At 36.1% G+C, this 22918-nt stretch overlaps 1 protein-coding gene across 2 annotated transcripts in view; it reads right to left on the bottom strand.

Annotated features, from left to right (window-relative positions):
- CDKAL1 (CDKAL1 threonylcarbamoyladenosine tRNA methylthiotransferase) overlaps positions 1–22918 on the bottom strand; it is a 637247-nt gene that overhangs the window by 472194 nt on the left and 142135 nt on the right. For both annotated transcript variants that reach the window (XM_072603951.1, XM_072603950.1), the window contains exons 6-7: positions 14770–14866; positions 4013–4061 (exon numbers count right to left, since the gene is read on the bottom strand). In XM_072603951.1, coding sequence (XP_072460052.1) covers positions 4013–4061; positions 14770–14866 — 146 coding nt within the window. The remainder of the gene's footprint in view (positions 1–4012; positions 4062–14769; positions 14867–22918) is intronic.

Raw genomic sequence — 22918 nt, 5'->3', positions numbered from 1 at the left:
CGGGTAGGCCAAGCCAATATAATAAAAATGACAATTCTACCTAAATTAATTTACTTATTTAGTGCCATATCAATTAAACTATCAGATAATTATTTTCTAGAGCTGGAAAAAATAATATAAAAATTCATCTGGAAGAACAAAAGGTCCAGAATATCAAGGGGACTAATGAAAAGAAATGCTAGAGAAAGTGGCCTAGCGCTACCAGATCTCAAATTGTATTATAAAGCAGCAATTATCAAAACCAATTAGTACTGGCTAAGAAACAGAAGGGTAGACAAGTGGAACAGGGTAGGTAGGCAATGAATATAGCAATCTACTGTTTGATAAACCCAAGGACCCCAACTTCTGGGATAAGAACTCATTGTTCAACAAAGATTGCTGGGAAAACTGGATAACAGTGTGGTGGAAACTAGGCATAGACCAATGCCTGACACCATACACAAGAATAAAATCCAAATGGGTTCATGACCTAGGTATAAAGATTGATACCATAAACAAATTGGTGGAGCAAGGAGTAGTATACTTATCAGATTTATGGAGAAGGGAAGAATTTTTGACTATACAAGAGATAGAAAGCATTATGAAGTGCAAAGTGAATAATTTTGATTACATTAAAATGAAAAGTTTTTGCGCAACCAAACCCAATGCAACCAAGATTAGGAGGGATGCAGAAAACTGGGAAAGAATATCTGCAGCTAGTGTCAGTGATAAAGGCCTCATTTCTAAAATATATAGAGAACTGAGTCAAATGTACAAAAATACAAGTCATTCCCCAGTTGATAAATGGTCAAAGGATATGAATACGCAATTTTCAGAGGAAGAAATTAAAGATATCTATAATCATATGAAAAAATGCTCTAAATCACTCTTGATTAGAGAGATGCAAATCAAAACAACTCTGAGATACCACATCATACCTATCAGACTGGCAAACATGACAGAACAGGAAGATGATAAATGCTGTAGAGGATGTGGGAGAGCTGAAACACTAATTCAATGCTGGTAGAGCTGTGAGCTGATCCAACCATTCTGGAGAGAAATTTGGAACTATGCCCAAAGGACTACAAAAATGTACATACCCTGTGATCCAGAAATATCGTTTCTAGGACTGTATCCCCAAGAAATCATAAAAATGGGAAAGGGTCCCGCATGTACAAAAATCTTTATAGCAGCTCTCTTTGTGGTGGACAAAAACTGAAAATCAAGGGGAATTGGGGAATGGCTGAATAAATTATGGTATATGAATGTAATGGAATACTATTGTGCTATAAGAAATGATGAACAGGAAGACTTCAGAGAGGCCTGGAAAGACTTATATGACCTGATGCTGAGTGAAAGGAGCAGAACCAGGAGAACTTAGTGCACAGCAACAACCACAGCATGCAAGAGTTTTTTCTGGTGGAGTTGGAACTTCATTGCAACGCAAGGACTTAAAAAAATTCCCAATGTCTTTTAAGGCAAAATGCCTTCCACATCCTGAGAAAGAACTATGTAATTCAATCACAGAATGTAGCAGATCATTTTCTTTTGTATTATGTTTTGGTTTGTTACCTGATTTCTCCCATTTATTTTAATTCCTCTACACGGGATAACTATAGTGAAAAAGTATTTAATAGGAATGGATGTGTAGGACCTATATAAAACTGCATGCTGTCTTCGGGAGGGAGGGGGGAAGCAGGGGAAAAACAATCTGAGTTATATGGTAGTAACTGTAGAACCCTGAAAATAAATTTAAGAAAAAAAAAAAAAAGAATTTTGCCAGGAATGACTAAGAGAGAGATCCCCCTGGAATTGTCCCAGGACAATCTATTCCCCTTACCTTTATAGAGATAGACAGTGGAGGTATCCTTGAACCTCTTGCCACATAACCTGGAAAATTTCAGCCAGTTTTTATATGAGCAATGGTCCCTCTACCTTGTAAATCTCAGCTGGAATAGAATCAGCACCAGGTGCTTTGCCACATGAAAGGAGCCTAATGCCCCTCAAAACCTCTTCTTCAGCTGGAGCTTCAGCTAAGGAGGGATTGACTTCAACCATCTCTTTAGGATCATGTCTTTATCATTAATCAATGTGGCTCCCTCAGCACTGAGTAGCTGCGATTGCACCATAGGTTTTTGGTCCATAAATAGCTTTCAGGGAATCATAAAAGTGCTTTGGATTGTTACTATCAGCATAAAACTGAATTTCTTCTGCCTTCTTACTGAGCCAGGAATCCTGCTTTTCTCTAAGCTTTGCTTGTACTTTGCTTTTGATGGAATTAAATGCTGCCTTCTTAGAGATGGATGAACCATCCTGCTGGTAAATCCTGTGGAGTTCTCATTTTTCATTTAGAGGCTTCTGAATTTCCCCATTATTTTCATCAAACCAGTCTTGGTGTTTGCGAGTGTTCTGACCCAGATGAGCAAATGCAGTGCTGTACACCAAATCTCTGAAAGCTGCCCACTCCTTTTCTGCTCCACTGTTGCCAACTGTGTGTTGGCTCAACTTTCCCTCCAAGTCAGCAACAAACTGTTCACACTCAGAGAACAGCTCTATTTTGTTGACATTAATTCTTCTGGTAGTCATTTTGCCTTAGGAGCAGCGCTTTTGATGAATGCGAATAGACAGTACAGTGAACTAGTGAGTTCAAGATTTATTGGTTACTATATTAAAAACTATGTGATGTAGTGTCACCTATTTTACTCAGCACCTATTAATAATAATACTAACATATGACACAATGAAAAAGATACTTGGTTTGAAAGTCAAGAGATCTGAGTTTGGGTCTCAGTTCCACTCCTTTTTCTAGCTTTACCCTTGACAATTCCCTTAAACTCTCTAAAACAATGAACTAATATAGGGGCAGGGTTTTCACTTTAATTTTTGTATCTCTATTCCTTGGTAAAGTACCTGGCACATAGCAAGCATTTAATAAATGCTGGGTAGTGCAGTGGATAGAGTACCAGGTCTGAAATCAGGAAAACCTCAGTTTAAATCTGGTCTCAGACACTTACGAGCTGTGTGATCTTGGGCAAGTCACCTAACTGTTTGCCTCAGTTTTCTCATCTATAAAATGATTTAGAGAAGGAAATGCTAACAACTCCACTATCTTTGCCAAGAAAACTCCAAATGGGGTAAGAAAGAATTGGACGTAACTGAACAACAACAAAATGTTTGTTGAATAACTGACAGAAAACTCTGAAGTAATATGCTGACCAGACCAAAGAGAAGTGGGAAAATGCATGGTGGACACAAAAAGGCAACTCAAGCACAAAAATGGGAAAGTTTAGAAAAAGGAAGTAGACCGGATATGTAGTAAGAATAGTCCAAGTGATACATTGGAACTCATGAGAAAATGAAAAAAGGCTCTCAAATACCTTGGGTGGAACTTTTTAAAGTTATTTATCAAAAATCAGATAAGAAACTCATAGAGGATGAGGAGGCTGTCAAGACATTTCAAATCTTCACTGATGAAGAAAATGAACCACCATTCTGAAAAAGTACCAAGGTAACAAATAAAATAGTAAACTGCTATAACTGCCCCACGTATATTTAAATATTTTTAATAGAATTGCACAGCAAAACCTTTCAAATTAATACTCAAGCAAAATTGCCACGACATATATTTCCTGAAAAATATTAAGCTAAGTCTGTACATGATCCAAGCATTCCAATCTTCATCAAAATGATAACTTTGGAGACAATTCTGACTCACTGCTCTCCTCTGCCTCCCAAATCCAAATCTAAATTCTATTCAATGAATAAAATCTAGGCTTCAGCACCACCTCTTATATGATTGCTTTCAATGATTTCTCCAAACCAGGGCAATGGCATTCTCCTTTGACTTTCTACAGAAGAATCGCTAATTTGAACAAGCAACACAGCATCTCCTGTCTCTACTTCTTGTGACCGTCTTGGGTTGTTGCCTCTGACATTAAGCACAGAGGATTCTTACAGACAGACAGAGGCACATGGACACATCAGCACTCATATTAGAGAACTAGAATAACTGTTCATTTACATCTTTGATTACCTTTAATGGTTTCCTCCACAACTTCAACTACACGATCTATTTGTTGAACCTAAAAAATAAAAAAATTACACTTTTTTAATGATTTATATAGCCAATGAAAATTTGATTCTAATGACATTTGTCTCTGAACCAGTGTTAGGGATCCTAATAAATTCTATGTATTGCAATCTTTGAAATTTCATAGTGTAAGTCAATGGTATCATCAAATGACATAAGAGAAATGGATATAGATTTTTATCAGGTCCTATTATGGTCATATCATATGTACATGCCTATCAAAATGCATATTTAGCCAAACATTTTTTGTAATTTTTGGAAATCTACATTTTAATAATAAATAAATATGAAGAAAAACCAGTATCTACCTCTGTTCTAAAGAAAGCAATATTTATCACAATAGAAGAGAGGCGTGGGAAAAAGAGACAGCACAAAGAAGGGAAGGCAAGAAAACACAAGAACTCAAAAGAAAGTTGGTTCAAGATTCACAGAGTATAATAAAACACTGTATCTAGTTCATTGTGAGAATAAAGGGAAAGATTTTCTTAATTAATACTATAAACTGTAGCCCTGAATACTCAAGAGCTCAGCAGGCGGCACACAATTCAAACAAAATAAATACAACAACCTCTTTTATCCTTAAGGCTTTTACTAATAAATAGATCTATATAAAGACATACAATATGTTCTATCACTAACTCCATGTTCTCTACAACGAAGAAAAGCAGCCATGGAATAAACGGTTCATAAAGAACCTCAATGACTCATTGTGAAGCGGAATTTCTTAAAAGCAAAGTTATTTTAGTCATGCAGTATAAGCACCAAATCTGTATCTGGACACATAACGAAACAGTTTTGCTATAACATACAAAGGTACTACACAAAGACCTTACTTTGAGATATTTAACAGTGCGGTAAAAGAATATATACACACTATGCAATAGTGCAGTATAGCAACACACAAATTCTATCTGGATGTAAAATTACATTTTATTTTATACACAAATATCTTTAAAAGTTTCTGAATTAGGTACTGGCAAAAAATGTTTTGTGAAATTATGGTCAGAGATGCCAGTACACTCAAAATTTTTTATTTTTACATAAATTTTATTACTACTTTTTGTTTTAATTTCATCTAAATTTCTTTTAATTTTGCTACCATTCACTTTTGATTGCTTTGTGATGGTTCTTCTTTTCATTTACATAGTTGTATCCATCATGTTTCCTTGGCTATGCTTACTTCACTCAGCATCAGTTCATGTAAATATTTCTTTGCTACCCTGTTTAAATAATATTCATTGTGTCTTAGAGCATCATAACATTTCATTACATTCAGGTGCTAGCTCAGGGTGGGGAACCTGTGGCCTTGAGACCACATGTAGCCCTCTAGGTCCTCAAGTGCAGTCCTTTGATTGAATCCAAAAAAGATTTGTTCTATAAAACTTGAAATCAATCAAAAGGACCTAGAAGGCCACATGTGGCCTTGAGCCCACAGGTTCCCCACCCCTCTGCTAGCTAATTTTTGTTCAGTCAATGCCCAAAGGACAGGTATCTCCTTTTTTCCCCAATTCTTTTGAACCACAAAAAATGCTACCATAAATATTTCGGCATATATAAGCACTTTTCTTTTTAATCAATGAATTCCTTGGGATACATGCCTACATAATACAATCTCTGGTCAAAGTGTATGGACATTTTAGTCACTTTATCAGTATAATTCCAAACCGTTGTCTAAATCACACAATAGTATATCACTCATCCCACATTGACTATTCTCATATTTTGCCATCTTTGCTAATTTGCTGGGTATGAGATAATCACACTTTAGAAAATATAATCAAACTCATATTCTCTACTACATTTCATATTTTAAGAAGACATTCATGTCAGTTATTATGGTTGACTGAGAAGTGTTTTAAGAAAAATGTTACCAGAAATTCATTCCATATTGAGTATGTGCATCTAATTATGCAGTAAAGAATTACGTAAACCTAAACACACTTAAGGTCACATATACCTATTTGCAGCTCAGTTATATATTACCACAGCGGCATATAACTAAATGCTGTATGAGGTTAGAACTATGTACAGACAATAATACTGTTTATGGTTCTTCTGTCTTAATTTCACAGTCCTGTCTATCATGGCTCAAAAAATATCAATTTGTCTGTGACTATCATAAATGAAAACAAGCTGCCAATAAGCCTCACAACAGTTTACAAATATGCTCAGTTTCAAATTCTGCTCTATCATGCCCTGCCTGGAGTTATTTTCATGGATCTTCATCTGTTTAGTGGCCATATCTTGCGCTACTTAACCACTTCTGACAGAAGCACAGACACTTAAAGTTAGAAGGAAAATGAGAGGTTTCTGATACAGCTACTATTACGCAAGAAATTCCTCTAGAATCTAGACTCTACTTGAACACTGAGAATGCTTCACTCATTGTCTCATTCATGTAAGTCCAAACAGATTCTAGACAGTACTATTAGAAATCATTTTCTTTATGAAGAGCCAAAATCTGCTTCTCTATAACTTCTACTGGAACTAATGTTCAAGTGCTGAATCTGTAGTCACAAAAAAAGACATAATTATTCTTGCATCATTCATGTAATAAACAATGGCTATTTCATCACCACTACATCTTACTTTCTCCAGGCTAAAAATTTTCAGTTTCTTCAGCTGTTCCTATGCAACAATCTGCTCAACTTTCTCTGGAGTCCTTCATTTTCCAATGTCTCTCTTAAAATGCAGCACTCAGTACTGATATAAATATTCTAGATATGACCAGCACAGAGTAAAGCAAAAATACTAACTACCTCAATTTTTAAATGTTGCCTAAGATTATATTAGCTTTTCTGGCTGGCATATCACATTATTGACTAAAACTGACTTTGTAGTTTATCAAAAAACATGTTGAGTTGCTATTGTTATTGTTTTAAACATGAATTATTAAGCTGCATTTCTTCAATTCAGTGCTTGTGTAGTTGCTTTTAGAGGGGGAAAAAACAAAAAAGCTAAGTATCAAAGTGACATTTATCTTTAACAAATTTCATTTAATTAGATTCAGCTCACCGATCCAATTTGTTGAAATCTTTTGGGATCAGGATTCTGTCATCATCATGAATGAATGAATGAATGAGCAATTGTCAAGTACTTATGTGTGCCATGTACTGTGCTAAGCACTAGGAATATAAAAAGAAAAAGTAAGACAAACCTCACTTTTAAGGAGCTCATAATCTAACTGGTTGAGACAACACATAAAGGCTAGTTCAGCTCTGCAGGGATGGAAAGACACAGAAGTCCTAAGTGTATAGCAGTACAGTATATGGCAAGGTCTTAGGTTACATCAATAGGTTAGATGGCAATGCTGGGAGAAAAAGTAATAGAGTGGGTTCTGAAGTGAAAAGGCAAGGCAGATGTCAAGGTCTTTATATAAAACATCAGAAGGCAGTGACATGGTAAGGTCTGGTGATGTGTCATCTTGCCAGAAGGAACAGAATGGGTGACTCACTTCATAGAAGCCATGTGAGCCGTCAAGCTATACAAATGGGGTCTGAGTGGAAGAAGGGGCAAAAAGGAAGGTAAAGAGGAAGATAACTATCCCAGTGTTAGGTCTGCCTACTGTGCAACCATCCTAGATGGGTTTAAGATGAATTTAAAGGCCAAGGGAAGAAGCCAAGAGGGGAAGGAAGCCTCTGATAGTGCTAGGACTTCCCACAGTCCATGTCAGTGGAAAAACTTTAATGGAGGCTAGTTATGTGGATTGTAATATTATTAAGATCACAAGTCTTGCACTGTGGTACACCTAAAAGGATCCTGCTAAATTAGTAACTTAAGACCAAATTAAGAAGGCTATTAATATTTTTACACATTAAGAAAGTTGTTGTAGTTCAAAAGCATGAATTTTAGGTATGAACAAAGCCTCAGTTCTTCCAAAGGTATGAAACTTACAATAAGGATAAACCTCTCTGAGCAACCAGATTTTACCATGCTCTTTCACAAGTCCTCATAACTAAAAATATGAAAGGCCTTGGTCATTCTGTACTGACCTCTATTTTACTCCTGGCATTTCTCTTAGAGTTGTCAGACATTGAACATTATGTCAACCATTTTTCAACCCTTTCTGAAACCACACTGGCTCTTGGGGAGGTGATGACCTTCTTGGTGAAAGATAAGCTGATTAAGGAGGATTCTGGTAAGAATATTACTGGCAATGACTAAGACAGATACCCCTTTGTGGTTGTCATGGGACAACCTATTTCCCTTTCTTTTATAGAGTTTGAGAATAGAGTTGTCCTTGAACTCCATAACCACCTCTTGCCGTATAACCCAGAAGATTTTAGTCAGCTTTTGTATAAGCAGTGCACCCATTACCTTGTAAATCTCAGTTGGAATAGAATCAGCACCAGGTGCTTTGCCACGCAACAGAAGCCCAATGGCATGCTTCAGTTAGTAGTTTGGCTAGAGAAGGACTGACTTCAACCTGAGGCATATCATCAATGGCTTTAGTATTGGTTGATGATGGTCTGTTGAGAACACTATGGAAGCGTTCAGCCCATTTCTTCAGGATAAAGTCTAATAATCTGTGCCTACTCTAGTGTTAAAAGTCACCCAGAATTACAAGCTTGACCTCTTTTGGCACATTAATGATGATGGTTTCTAGATACTCATAAAATTTTTCTTTGACTTCATCAGGGTTTTTCATGTTGGGAGCATACACATTGGTGAAACAGAAAAGGAGAGGGCAGCTTTCAAAAATGTGATGTACAGCACCACATTTACTTGTCTGCGCCAGAAAACTCACAAACAGCAGGACTGGTTTGATGAAAATGACAAGGGAAATTCAGAAGTAACTAAATGAAAAACAATAATGCCACAGGGTTTACTAGCAAGATGGTTCATCCGTCTCTAAGAAGGCAGCATGTAACTCCATCAAAAGTAAAATGCAAGTTAAGCTTAGAGAGATTCAGGGTTCTTGGCTCAGTAAAAAGGCAGATGGAATTCAGTTTTAACCTGATAACAGCAATTCAAAGCACTTTTATGATATCTCAAAGGCCATTTACGGGCCAGGAGTAAAATAGAGGTTTGTACAGAATGACCAAGACCTTTCATATTGTTAGTCATGAGGACTTGTGAAAGATAATGGTAAAATCTGGTTGCTCAGAGAGGTTCATCCTTATTGTACGTTTCATGATGGCATCCTTGCAGCAGGGCTGTGTGCTTGTTCCCATGCTTCTTTTCGTGATGTTTTCAATGATATTGTCGAATACCTTCAATAAGGACAAAAATGGCATGAAGGTCAAGTACTGCACTGACGGTAAAATTTAACTTGAAAAGGTTATAAGTCTAGACCAAAATGGAGGGACAGTTGGCATTCAATATTTTGTTTGCACTCAATATATGTATGCACTCAATGCAACCTTTGAGGCTGAGATGCAACAGAATATGGATCAATTCTCTGCCACTTATGCTAATTTTGGCCTGACAATTAATACCAAGAAAAGAGAGGTTCTCCAGCACACAAACACTGCACCATCCTTACTTGAAACCACCAGTTTAGGAAGCTGAGAGGTTGTGAATAGTATGAGATTAACATACTCATTGCCAGAGCCAGCTCAAGGTTCGGAAGGATCCAAAGGAAAGTGCAGGAGAGAAGAAGTATTAAGTTGCCTATCAAACTGAAGGTCTAAGAAGCCTCACTGCTGTATGCCCGTGAAATCTGGATAATCTACCAGTGCCATGCCAGGAAATGAAGTCACTTCCATTTGAATTGTTTTAGGAAGATTCTGAAGATCACTTGGCTAGATGAGGTACCAGACAGAGATCCTTTTTCAAACCAAACTGTCAAACACTCAAACCCTACTGCAGAGAGTATAACTCCAATGGGCAGACCACATTGCTTGAATGCCAAACGTACTTTTGCCTAAAAGCTTATTTTAAAGAGAATTCACAAAAGACAAATGCTCCCACAGAGATGAGAAGAAGCAATATAAGGATACTCTCAAGGTATCTTCAAAGAAATTTGAAATCAATTGTAAGAATTGGAGAACAGGGACTGCCCAGCACAGTATGCCTGCATCAAAGAAGACGTTGCTTTATATGAGCAAAGCAGAACTACACTGGTTCCAAAGAAACATGAGATGGGCAAATTTAGAGATATCTCTCTACCAAATGGACATATGGACAATTTGTGCCCAACCCATGTTAGGGCCTTCCAATCTTATATTGGTCTGATCAGCCACAGTCGAGAACTTACTGTATAATGATGTCATTTTGGTCCTCATTGGAAATGAAGGGAAACAATCAATTATATATGGTTCATTTAAATCAACATTCAATACGTAATCCTCTCAAAAATTATAATTTTCCAAAACATTATGTGTAAAATTAAAACATGTATATGTGTACAAATAATTATAATTAATAAGTTGGTACTTAACAACTATATTAATATATCAATAATTGATTAATTTATAAATATTTACAAATTAACTATAAATGATAAATTAAAACATACATATGTATATAAAGCATTATATGCATATAATATGAAAAAAGATCCCTACTACTCCTTATTTATGCCAGTAAGCCTTAGTTTTAAAATATCTGATTTTGCATAACAAATGAGTATAAAATGGTGCATGACATAATTAGACTCAGAAAAAATACAGATTGCAATTCAGCATACAATATCTATTGGAGACAAGCTCTCTAAACTCTTAGCTTCCTAAGCTGTAATTTAGAAGTCTATGAAAAAAAAATTAAAATTCAAATAAATATATATCCAGCTTTGTTATTTCCCTTTAATAAAAAATGGCTTAGTTATTCTCAGTGATCTAAGACAACCCTTAAAGACATATGAAAAATGCTGTCTGCCTCCAGGAAAAGAACAGAAAGAGTCTGAATGCAGATTGAAGCATATTTTTTTACTTTATTTTTCTTGTTTTTTTTCCCTTTTGCTCCATGTTTTCTTTCACAACATGACTAAAATGGAAATATGTACGCATGACTGCACATATATAACCTAGATCAAACTGCTTGCTTTCTCTATGAGGTAGTATGGAAAAAAAGAGGGAGAGAGAGAATTTAGAACTCAATTTTTTTTTCAATTTTCTACACGTAATTGGGAAAAAAATTTTTTTAAATATTGAAAAGCATGAGGGTTGTTCCTGCAATGAAATTATTTCAACAGATGTTTATGTTTAGCTTTTACTATATAACATAATACAATAATATTAGCAAAAATGACACCTTCCAAATGCTTTTATTTTCATATTTTCTAGGTGAAAGTTTTCATTTAAAATCTTGCTCTCACGCTGTTTGACTTTTCAATATTAGAGCATCTCTACCTGAAAAGATTTTTGCACTAAAGCAAATCAACCCAGGAATATTTCCTGGAAATAAGTGAACACCAACTTAAAACCACTGTTCTCTACATCACTGAAAAGAAAATGCACCTATATGTTGTGTTCACAACTGGTACAAGAGATATTTTATAATTTGAAATTTTTCAATAATAAATTTTACATTCTGTGTTAAATTACATATTTTAAAATGCTATATAAACCATGTATCTAAAATGCAATTTTTACAATTTCTCTACCAAAACAATATAACTATGAATACATAAATCCTAGCTGAATGAAAACAAAGACAAGTATGAAATAAATGTGAAGCTGATTATTAAAGGAATTAACATAAATATTCTAACTTATAATATGACCTAAAGTAGCCAGTAATACTGGCTTCATATACCTATGTATATCAAAATCAAAGAATACCTTCTGGCTCATGTCACTCTTAAAGTTCTCCACATGAAGTCCAAGAAGGCTCAAATGTTTTAGCCATAGTTACATGTGTATTATTAAGTATGACAGCCAGGCCTTGGATAGAAGTCCAGTGCCTCCAAGACTGATGCTCTTTTTTCTGCACACTAACATTTATTAAAATAGCCAAGAGTTAAGCTATTGCAGATTAACTGCTCCCTTCTGATTACAGTCTTTATCCTCTTGGCTGCTACTGCTGAAAAAATTTAAATGTTCCAACACTAAAAATTTAGTATAGATAATTTCTAGTGAACAAGAATGACAGTAGAATTTTGCTACTTTTAATTATTCTTAATTTGCTTTTAAAATGTAAGTACGATTATCCTACAAACTAGAATATGTGTATTAATTTGGGTATACAATGAGTTACTTGTACACTTAAGATATCTCCACATATGGATAAGATTTCATTCCTTATCCTTGGGTATAACTGTCACATGCTGCTTACATTCACAGGGCTTCTTAAACTTTTTCCACTCATGATCACTTCAGTTCTTCTGAAATTGTGATTCATGAGAGAAAACAATTTTTTTATTTTTACATTATTTATTTTTACATATTTTTTCCCAGCCCACTTTTTGTAGAAGAATACTAGAAATACTACATTTTTAAACTTTTCTTTTTTGGGGGAGTGAAGACAGGTATCTCCAGTACTTAGGATAGTGCCTGACACCTAATAGAAATCTAAGACTAACAACCCTTGTGCAACAGATTGTGGATTACTTGGTCAAATGATCAGTAACATGGAAGGAGAGCTAGTTTTTTCAAAACCACTTGAAACTGTCAACATCCCCAACCACAAAGAAAGAATTCTAGGTCAGATGCTGAATAATTACAGATAGAAGAAGGAATTTCCCATAAAGCAAAATCCTTTATAAATTAATGCATGGGAACTTTAATATTTAAGAACACATCTGGTCATACCTGAACCCAGGTTTTCCTGACTTCAAGGCCAGCATTCAATCTACTAAACCAAGTTCTTTCTCATGGTTTCTCTGGCTTATTTTCCACAATTTAATGGTAAGGTTTTCATTTTCTTCCAAGAGGCTTTTTGTAAATTTCAGTGGAGCTTACTAGTACATAACCTCTACTGACATCAGTAGTCTCTGCATAATTTTCATACATTCAAATGCCAATTCTGTCTTGGTGTTAATTCTATTTAGCTTTAACAGAAACAATCATTTTGAGGCCCCAAGGAAAAGAGGTAGTTGTGATTTTTTTTAACCAATGTGTTAGAATTATTTGTTGGATGGAAACAAAAGAATCTGAGGATTTTAAAATGCTAATAAAAGTCTGCAAAACATATCTATGAATATGAGAGGAAGATAAAAAGGATGATTGTTAAGGCAAATGATCTTTTACTAAATTAGACCAAGCAGATTTATGTCAGAAGTCAAAAAAGTTGATAAGACATTGGTGCTACTAATGAAATGACTTAAATTGTAAAAACACTTTTGAATATGATGGAGTAGAAAGGAGCTTTGAGAACACTGACAACCTACTCATTTTACAAATGAGTTAACTGAAGAGGAGAGGTTTAGTGATCCATCCCTCATGATACAGTAACATAGTGGCAAACTGGAACCCTGGTCTTATAACTTCTAATGTAAGGATAGTCTTTCCACTACTGTGTATTTCCTCCAACAACTTAGAATTATATTGCTCTGTTTGGATACTGCAAATGGAAATTTACTGCCTTCAATACTATGAAGAGCTGGTCATGCTACTACCACTAATGAGTTATATAATAGCTCACTTTATAAGTGACAATAGCCACAAAATAAGAGTTGCTTGTTTTATTTTTAAAATTTAAGCTACTAAATTAAATAACCTAAAGGAAAAAAACTAATTTAGCCCTGCTTTATTCCAGATTCAACAAATAAAGTGAGAGTTCAAAGTTTTTAACCCATTTAAACATGCTTTTACAAGATGTAAATTCAGTCCCCTCCTCAAACCAAGAAAAATGAAAATGTACACAAATGATAAAAGCAAACTAAAGCAAAATGTGCAGGATTTTATTTGTTTACAATAATCATGTGTCTCTACAAAATTATTGTGAGAAAGAGTATGGGAATCAAAAATAGGGAACAAACTAACTGTTATTCTTTTAGGTTGTATAAGTCATAAACAATAAGTAATTATTCCACGCATAATTAAAAGTAAAAAGTTCTATATGCCTGGAAAGGCATCATGTATATACTGGGCATATAAGTGAAGGGAGAAGTTATGCTGATGCATGCAATTTTAATTTAAATGGGAAGATCTTTCCCATTCATTAAAGGTCTACGTGACTTGCTTAAATCACTTGGAAGCCTCAGTAACATGTGGTGGGAGGAGCTTGCTGAAAGGTAGAAGAGGAAGGGTGGAGCAGAACTGGGAGGAGGTTGGTGAAAGTAGTTAGACTGGTGGGTGGAAAGAGGCAAGCAGACACCTAAGTTCCTGAGTGTTTGTTTGTGGGAAGGTGGGGGGGAGGCTTGGGAATGATTTTGTCCCCTGCAGTGCTAATGTGTATTGACTCCTTGGTTACTATGATGGATTTCTGGTGTTGGGATTTGGCGCTCTGGTGTCTGAATAAATGTTTTTCTTTGGCCTTCTATATGAGAAGTCCATTTTACTTTGCAATTGAGAACTACTCTGGCATATTTATAGTCGCCCTTTTGTGCTGTGAATATTGCCTTGGCAATACAATGTGACCTAAGTATCCACCTACCTATGCATAAATACTGATTACAGATTACTTGTAAAATGTTTCATTCTAGATAATGTATCTTCTAGAGAGCAGGAATGGTATTTTAAAGATAGTAAGCATACCTTCAATTTCACCACTGGCACTAAATTACATGGACAAAGAGAATGAGAAACAAAATAAATTTTACAACGTTTGAATTACATAAAACATTACTTTTATTTTTCTCTTTCAAAATGGCTTACCCCTATGACACTCAGGCCTTTAAGGTAGTCCTGCCGAGGCTGTGCTTGAGGAACACATCCAGCTAAAACCACTTTCTTGTCTTCTTCTTGAGCTTTTCTAAAGGAATTAAAAGCAAATTATTATAATTCGCTACCTCACATGTGGGCCCTCTAAACTGGTAATAGCTATGAATTTGTCAAATGCATGAAACAATTCTATCTGATTGTACCAAAGTTTGTATGTTGTATTTCTCCCAGTGAATAACAGCAATGTAGATTAAACAGTTAACTCATTCTATTGCCTTCTTATTAAACAAAAATATAATTTACCTAGAAGCACCTTCTGAATGGCCAAGTTTTCCCAATTAACTGTGATTTAATCCTTGAATGCCAAGAAGTTAACTTTTCTTCTGCAATGTACCATACACTTAGCAACTTTCATAAACCAAATATATAAAATAATATATTGACTCTTCTCAACGACTGAGTTATCAATAAAAGCACCATGCTGGGATATTCAAAAAAGGGCAGTATAGCCATCAGTCACTATGCATTTACTGAACATTTACTATTTGGTAGGCACTATGCTTAGCCCTGGAAACACAAGAGCAAAAACAAGGGCAATGCATGCAACTGTGGGAGATACAACATAAAAATTATACATATACATTAAAAATACAGTGCTGACAGAAGGTAATCAGGGAGGCAAGTCACTAGTTGGGTGGGGCTAGGGAAGACAGACAAGGAAATGCCTCCAGGAGAAGGTGGGATTTGAGCTGGGTCCTGAAACAATCCAGGGAAGCTAAGAGGGGAAGGTGAGGAGGACAAGAGGAAGAGTAACAAACAACAGGCAGGCTGGATGGGACAGTGAATGGAGGGGAGAAAAGTCTCTAAGACTATTGACTCTTCTGGATGGCCTCTATGCAGTAGGTCACATGGATACTTACTCAGGCTATTCAATTTCAAAATGAGAGCATATGAGCTTCACATACACACACATTCCACACACAAAAACTTAAATCACATATTAAAAATGTGTTTGAGGGGAATACATAGAATTGCGGATGCTATGGGCTAGAAATACCACAAAGTAGATTTATGCCTAAGACAGATTTTATAGAATATAAATATATAACTAGAATTAATGAAAATAAAGTATAATGATTGAATCAAAAGGGTTACAATTCCAGAGTAAACTACTGGTAGTTATCAAACTGGCTAAAGAAAACAAGATTCAAAACTGATTGTGTATCATCAGAGGATCCAAAAAATATCAGGCTCTAAGAAATACTAGATCAGATATTATTTACATAAATCTTCAGCAAAATCTTCACTATGTCTTGGTGATAAGAACAACAAAATATGAGAAGTGAGAAGCACTTAGGTCAGAGTAGGCCCTTTCTCCAACAGGAAGGAAGGGGATATGTTGATAGGAACAGCTCAAATAAATGAAAGAAGTCCAAGACATAACCTTGGTGTCACAAAGGAATTGTACCAATTCCTGTGGGCATTTTTATCTAGCTTACTCATAATTTGTATATTCGAAGACACTTGAAGTTTGATTACATTTTCACAATAAACTGATAAAGTGCACCAGCTCTGCTGGTTTATACCCAGTTATAAAGCAGCGTAAGGCCCAGTGTCCAGGAGTCACTCAGTCAATGTGAAGTACTGGCAGAGCCTACCTGTTTATGATTAGACATCACAGAGTAATGAAAACTACTAACTATGAAAGGAGAGAACACTAGCAATGGGGATAACAAAATATGCTTTACAATTTTACATCTCCAGCTTATCCTTATAGAACCCAAAATTAAACATAAGTGTAGATATGGTATCACCATGAAAAGGGATAGTAGGACTATCATCACCAGTTCTATAAACACGCTTCTATTAAATTTGTCTAAAATCATCCACTTCTTTTGCACTCATGTCACATTGTTGATTTATTGGGCTTGCAGTTCAAACAAAATCTCTAGGCTTTTTCCACAAAAACAAATTTCAACCAGGTTACTTGCACTCTCTGCTTGTATGCATGTTTGCTTGTTTTTTAATTCGAATGTTGAATAGTAAGTGAACTCCCAGTTACTTCTAAGGTAAAATGTAAATTTCTCATCCTGAACCTACACAACTTAGCTGCAATTCAACATTCCAGTCTCGTTTAAAATTACTCCCTTTATTCACTCTATATTTCAACCAAAACAGAAGGAGATGTCTCTTGCCTCAATGAATTCAAGATAGTCACAATGTCCATGCCTAGATTGTGCTTCCCCCTCATTTTTCATCTCAAAGAGCTTATCTTCCCCTTCAAGGCTCAAATCTTTCCATGAAATGCAAACTGGACTTATGTTAGAATTGCTGAAGACAGATCAGTCAATTAATGAAAAAACAAGAATGTATTAAGCACCCCCTGTGTTTCTGACACTGTTTGGCACTACAGATGCAAGTACAAATAATGAAATACCTGTTTATAAGGAGCTTAAAATTATGATGAAAGAGCAAATAAGTACATATGAAAATGTACATGGCATAAATATGAAGTGAATAAATACAAATATATGCAAAGTGAAGTGTAAGGTAACTTTGGAGGAAGGCCACTAGCAGTTAGGGATTAGGAAAAGTTTCATGGAGAAGATGGTGTTGGAGTGGCACCTTAAAGGAAGAGCAACTCTGAGGTGAAGTTAATGAGGGAAAATGGGGGAAAGTAGTGCAAAGAAAAGATAGGAAATGAAATGCAGTATGTGAGAAAGAGAAAGAAGGATAATCATTAATTGCATGGCAGAATGTAAGAGGGAGAGTGGAGCTTCCAAACAGGTTGAGGGGAGATTGTGTAAAATCACTTTGGCAGCAGTGTAGAAGATAAACTGGAGTGATAAAAGATAAGACTGAAAGAACAATTAGGAGAATGCTACAATAATGTGGGTCAGAGGTCAGGTCCAAAAGTAAGAGGGTAGCTGTGTGAGGGAGAAAAGAGTTGTGAGAGAAAATGTAGGGACAGTAATGGCAAGATGTGGCAAGATGTGGATATTTGATATGGAATGGAAGTTCAGGGGAGAAACTGGGCCACTTACATAGATCTGGGTGAGAGAGTGTGTGAAGAGGAGAGAAGAGAACCTACAACAGAATTTGGGGGAACTTTCACAGTTGAGAAAGAGCAGTTAGACAGATGGGAAGCAAACCAGGAAAGTGTGGTACCATGAAAACTCAGACAGAAGAGCATATAGGAAAAAAGAGTGGTCAATAACGTCAAATGTAGCAGACAAGTCAAGAAGGATAAAGACTGATAAAAGATTATCAGATTCATTAATTAAAAAATCATTGGCTCCAGTTTCAGTTGATTGATGAGGGTGAAAGCCAGATTGCAAAGGGTTGAGGGAGTGAGTAAAAGGAAAAGAAGTAGAGGTAATATGCGTACATAGCTGTTTCAAGGAGTTTGGCTGAGAAAAACATTAAAGATATGGGACAATGGTTAGAGAAGATGTTACTGTCTGCTGATGATGTTTTAAGGATGGAGGAGCGTATTTAAAGGCAGCTGGAAAGGAACCGTTAGTTGACAGTGAAAAGTTGAAGATTCCAGAGAGAAGAAGAATGATCACATTTACAATATGCTGAGGACTACAGAAGGGAATGAGATCAACTACTCATGTATCAGAGGTAGTCCTGTCAAGAAGAGCCACTTATTTGTCAGGGACTGAGGGAAAGGAGGAAAGAGTGCAAGACGCTATCAAGGGGGTTTTGAAATAAAGAGGATAAGAGGAAGCTTACAGTGGAAACTAAGAAGTTCACATCCAATGGTCTCAATATTTTCACTGAAATAACAAGTAAGGTCCTCAGCTGAGAAAAGGAGTGCAGTAGAGGGCTTTGGAGACCTGAGAAGGTAAAATAAAGTAAAGAACAGCCTCTACAGGTAATAAGATAGGAAATCACTTGGAAGAAAAAAAAAGACATCCTTGTCGCAGTAAGGGTCCAGTTAGAAATGGATAACATGAATTTGTGGTACACCCAGAGAGCACATTTCTGAGATTTCATGCAGCTGAATTTAGCATTCAAGGGCACTTCAGGAGACTAGGATAAAATCTGACAAGAGAAGAGAATGATGTAAGAGGTCAAAAGATTCAAGAGTGGAAAGGCAGTATAAGAGTTAAAATGGCTTGAGGTTGGAAAGAGACGAAAGTGAAGTCAGAACAGGGGTAATGATCTAACCAACGGCAATGGTAAGGGAATTTGAAGATCTTCCCTGCCTCTTAATAGGCCCATGTGACCTGCTTTGAGTTTTGAGTCTGAGTCACATGGAGCCTATGGTTGGAGAAGCTTGCTGAATGAGTGGAGCAGGAAGGGTGCAGCAGAAAGAGAGAGTGAGGTGGAGCTGAGAGAGAGAAGATTCAGAGCAGAATAGCCAGCATGGGCGTGGGGGGAGGGGTAGGTGTGTGATTTTGCCTAGGGGAGCTTTTTTGTGGGGAGGTCTCATGGAGGGAAGGGCTGGGGATGGCTGTGCTCCCTTTACTGGTAATGTGTACAAACCTTATTGTTACCATAGTGGAACTGGCTTTCTGGTACCTGAATAAATAACTTGGTTTTATCTTTGAGGAAGAGTTTATATTTTGCGAATTTACCCTGGAAATATGCATGCATATCCATAGCGGCTACTGTAGGTATCACATTGGCACTACACCAAGTAGTGAGGAGGGGAGGAATCAGATTTCTTCATGATGGCAAAAAGTAAATTTATAGAACGGTAGGACCTCATGGTGGAATAGGGAATTTTCAGTGTTTCTCATTAAAGAAGTAAAACATTTTCTGGATGATGGCAAAATCTATTACACAATATCTCTATGTGCGGCTAAGATGAAGTGAAAGAATAATTCATAAAATTTAGGGCACTGAGGAATTGAGAGTTTAGGAAGCTTGAGGGAGGACCAAAGCACATATTAAAGATACCCAGTATAAGGGCAGAAGCTGGGGAAAAGTGAAAGATGGTGATTCAGTCACTGAATTTCTTGGGAAAGGAAGGAGAATAATACGGAAATCAGAGGACTACAGCTACTATAATTAACAAAAGATGGAAATTTTAATTGAATAGACTTCGAAAGAGAAAAAGCAGTAAAGGTTTAGGAAGAAGTAAAAAGAGAGTCAGAAAGTAGCAAATGGGGAATAAAAAGTATTCTGACTGCTCCTCCAGTAAGATATGCAAGTAGCTCTCACTCAGTACTTTACTTGGCATATTTACAAAAAGAGAGACTAGAAAAGAAATAACTAAAAATTTACCAAGGCATATCAGTAAAAGAATATACTTTATTTTGGCAACTGAGAGAAGAATGGATTGGGATGGGGAAAAACTTGAGGCAGGAAGAAGAACCAGAAGAAACAGTCCAGGAATGTGGTAATGAAGACTTCTATTACACTAGTAGCTATCTGAGTGTAAAGAAGCGCACATATAGAAGAGATATTGTGAAGGCAGAAACAACAAGAATTATATAAAAGTAGATAGATTCTTCTACCAAGAATGATATGAATTAATTTCTTTTATACCATGATCGGGAACACTTTATATTAACATCAGACTTTTTTGATATGTTTACTTAGTTTTACTGAACTTTTTTTTCTTCTTTCCTTTTTATTTTTTAGTATAAAAGACGAGTCCCAGGAGACAGTGTGGAAAAGGATACCTGGGGAAATATAAGTGATGTAAATGCAAAAGATGTTAAATGTTTTTGCAAAGGGGTGGTGGAAGGGGGGGATGGGGAAGAAGGGAGAAGACAGCCACAGTGAAAGTAGAACAAATCCACTGGTGGATTCCTAACCTAAAAGTGATACCAAACGGAAAACACCTTCGAATACTACAGCCAAATTCGAGAGCTTCCAAGTCAAAGGAAAAATACTATATGTAATCAGAAAGTTCAAATTCCAAGAAATCACAATCAAGATATTCAAGACAATGCTGCAACTACTATAAAAAGAAGAAAATCTTCGAATGATATATATCCAAAAAAGACAAACAAACAAACAAAAGACTTAGAAAAGCAATAATTTATCTTGAAATACTGAGTGTGGTAGGGCTTGGGATGGGGACAGCGATGGGGGTGGGAAGCAGAAGGATGAATTTTTAATTAAAAAATTAATTGGTGAGGCAGAGTCAAAACGGCAGAAGAAAGACAGGAATTCACCTGAGCTCTTTCAAATTCAAAACAACTTTAAAATAACACTTCAAACTGAATTCTGGAGGAGCAGAATCACCAAAGGTCAGGGTGAAATAATTTTCCCATCCAGAAAAATCTGTCTCAGTGGGGTGGAAGTCAGATCTAGAGTCCAGAACAAACCATGCAGCACAGGACATACTGGGGAACTAGCAAGCCTTGGATACAGTTCATCAGTGGCAGTAGGAGATGTCTTCCCACAAATAATAATGGGGTGAGACAAGTGATCAGAAGGAGATTCCAGTTGACTCTTCACTGGTACTTGGCATAGGACTCATTCACATTGCTTATACATAGTTCCAGATCACACTCACAGAGATAAAAGGAGCACTAGCTCACTAACGTTGCAGTGGAAGGTACACAGGGGCCCTGGTCACAGTTCCAGGCCAAAGAGTGCTTATGATCACTCACAGACCAGAGTACAAGCCAGGGGAGCAGTGACTGCACTTCTCCATAAATCAAGCTACCTTGGAAAAACTGAAAACCTATAGACACCAAGAGCTAGCTCTAAAAACAGCACTATGAAAGGCCTGAAGCTTAGAAGAGTGCCCTCTCCACTCCAGGAGCAGAGCCCAACCTTAACATGAAATCATAATTCAAGAAATAGGCTGGGAAAATGAGCAAACAGCAAAAGAAGAATTTGACCAAAGAATGTTACTGTGGTGAAAGGCAAGCTCAAAGAATAAGCTCAAAAGAAATCAAGGGAATCAAAACAGCTACATGGACAGTTTCCAAGAAAAATATGAATTGGTCACAAGTGCAAAATACAATTCCAGAAGGAGCTTGAAAAGGAGTTTAAATATCAACTAAGAGAGACCAGAGGACAAATTGGGAAAAGAAAAGATAGTGATGCAAGAAAATCATGAAAAGATTGAGTCAACAGTTTGGTTAAAAAGGCACAAAAATATTGAAGAAAATAACACCTAAAAAACAGAATTGGTCTAACACCAAAAAAAGCACAAAAATTCGGAACGGAACTCCCTAAAAAGCAAAATTAAACAGAAAAAAGGGACAAAAATTCACTGAAGAGAACTCCTTAAAAAACAGAATTAGTCAAATGGCAAAGGAGGTATAAAAGACTATTGAAGACAATAATTTCTTAAAAATTAAAATCGGGCAAGTGGAAGCTAATAAATCCATCAGACATCAAGAAACAATAAAATAAAGTCAAAAGAATGAAAAAAGAAAGACAATGTGAAATGACTCACTGGAAAAACAACTAACCTGGAAAAGAGATCAAGGAGAGATCAATTAAGAATTATCAGATTACATGAAAGCCATGATCAAAAAATAAAAAAAAGAACCTGGAAATCATATTTCAAGAAATTGTCAAGGAAAACTACACTGAGATCCGTAAAACCAGAGAGTAAAATAGAAATGGAAAAAACCCACCAAACACTTCATCATAGAGATACCAAAATAAAAACTCCCAGGAATATTACAGCCAAATTCCAGAGCTCCCCAGTCAGAAAGAAAATACTGCAAGTGGACAGAAAGAAACAATTAAAATATCATGGAGCCTCAGTAAAGATAGCCCAAGATTTAGCTACTTGCAGGGTAAAAAACAGGAGGGCTTGGAATGAGATGTTCCAGAGGGCAAAGGAGTATCCAGTTTTTGGATTACAACCAACAATCACCCACTCAAAAAAAGTGAGTAAAATCCTTCAGAGGAAAAGAATGTATAATCAATTAAATAAAGGACTTTCAAACATTCCTGATGAGAAGATTAGAGCTGAATGGAAAATCTGACTTTTGAATACAAGATTCAAGATAAATAAAAAAGGCAAAGAAAGAGAAACCATAAGATAATTCAATAAGGTTAAACTGTTTACATGTCTATTTGGAGAGATGATACATGTAACTTAAGAACTTAATCATTAATAGGATAGTTAGAAGGAGTATACACAGACAGAGGGCAGAGGTACGAGATGACCATGGTGGGATAATTTATTTAAAAATTAAGAGGTGAGAAAGAG

Source organism: Notamacropus eugenii, chromosome 4 (genome assembly GCF_028372415.1).
Source record: "Notamacropus eugenii isolate mMacEug1 chromosome 4, mMacEug1.pri_v2, whole genome shotgun sequence".
Lineage (NCBI taxonomy): Eukaryota > Metazoa > Chordata > Mammalia > Diprotodontia > Macropodidae > Notamacropus > Notamacropus eugenii.
The sequence above is the reverse complement of the archived record's forward strand: the minus strand, read 5'-3'. Positions and strand labels throughout refer to the sequence as shown.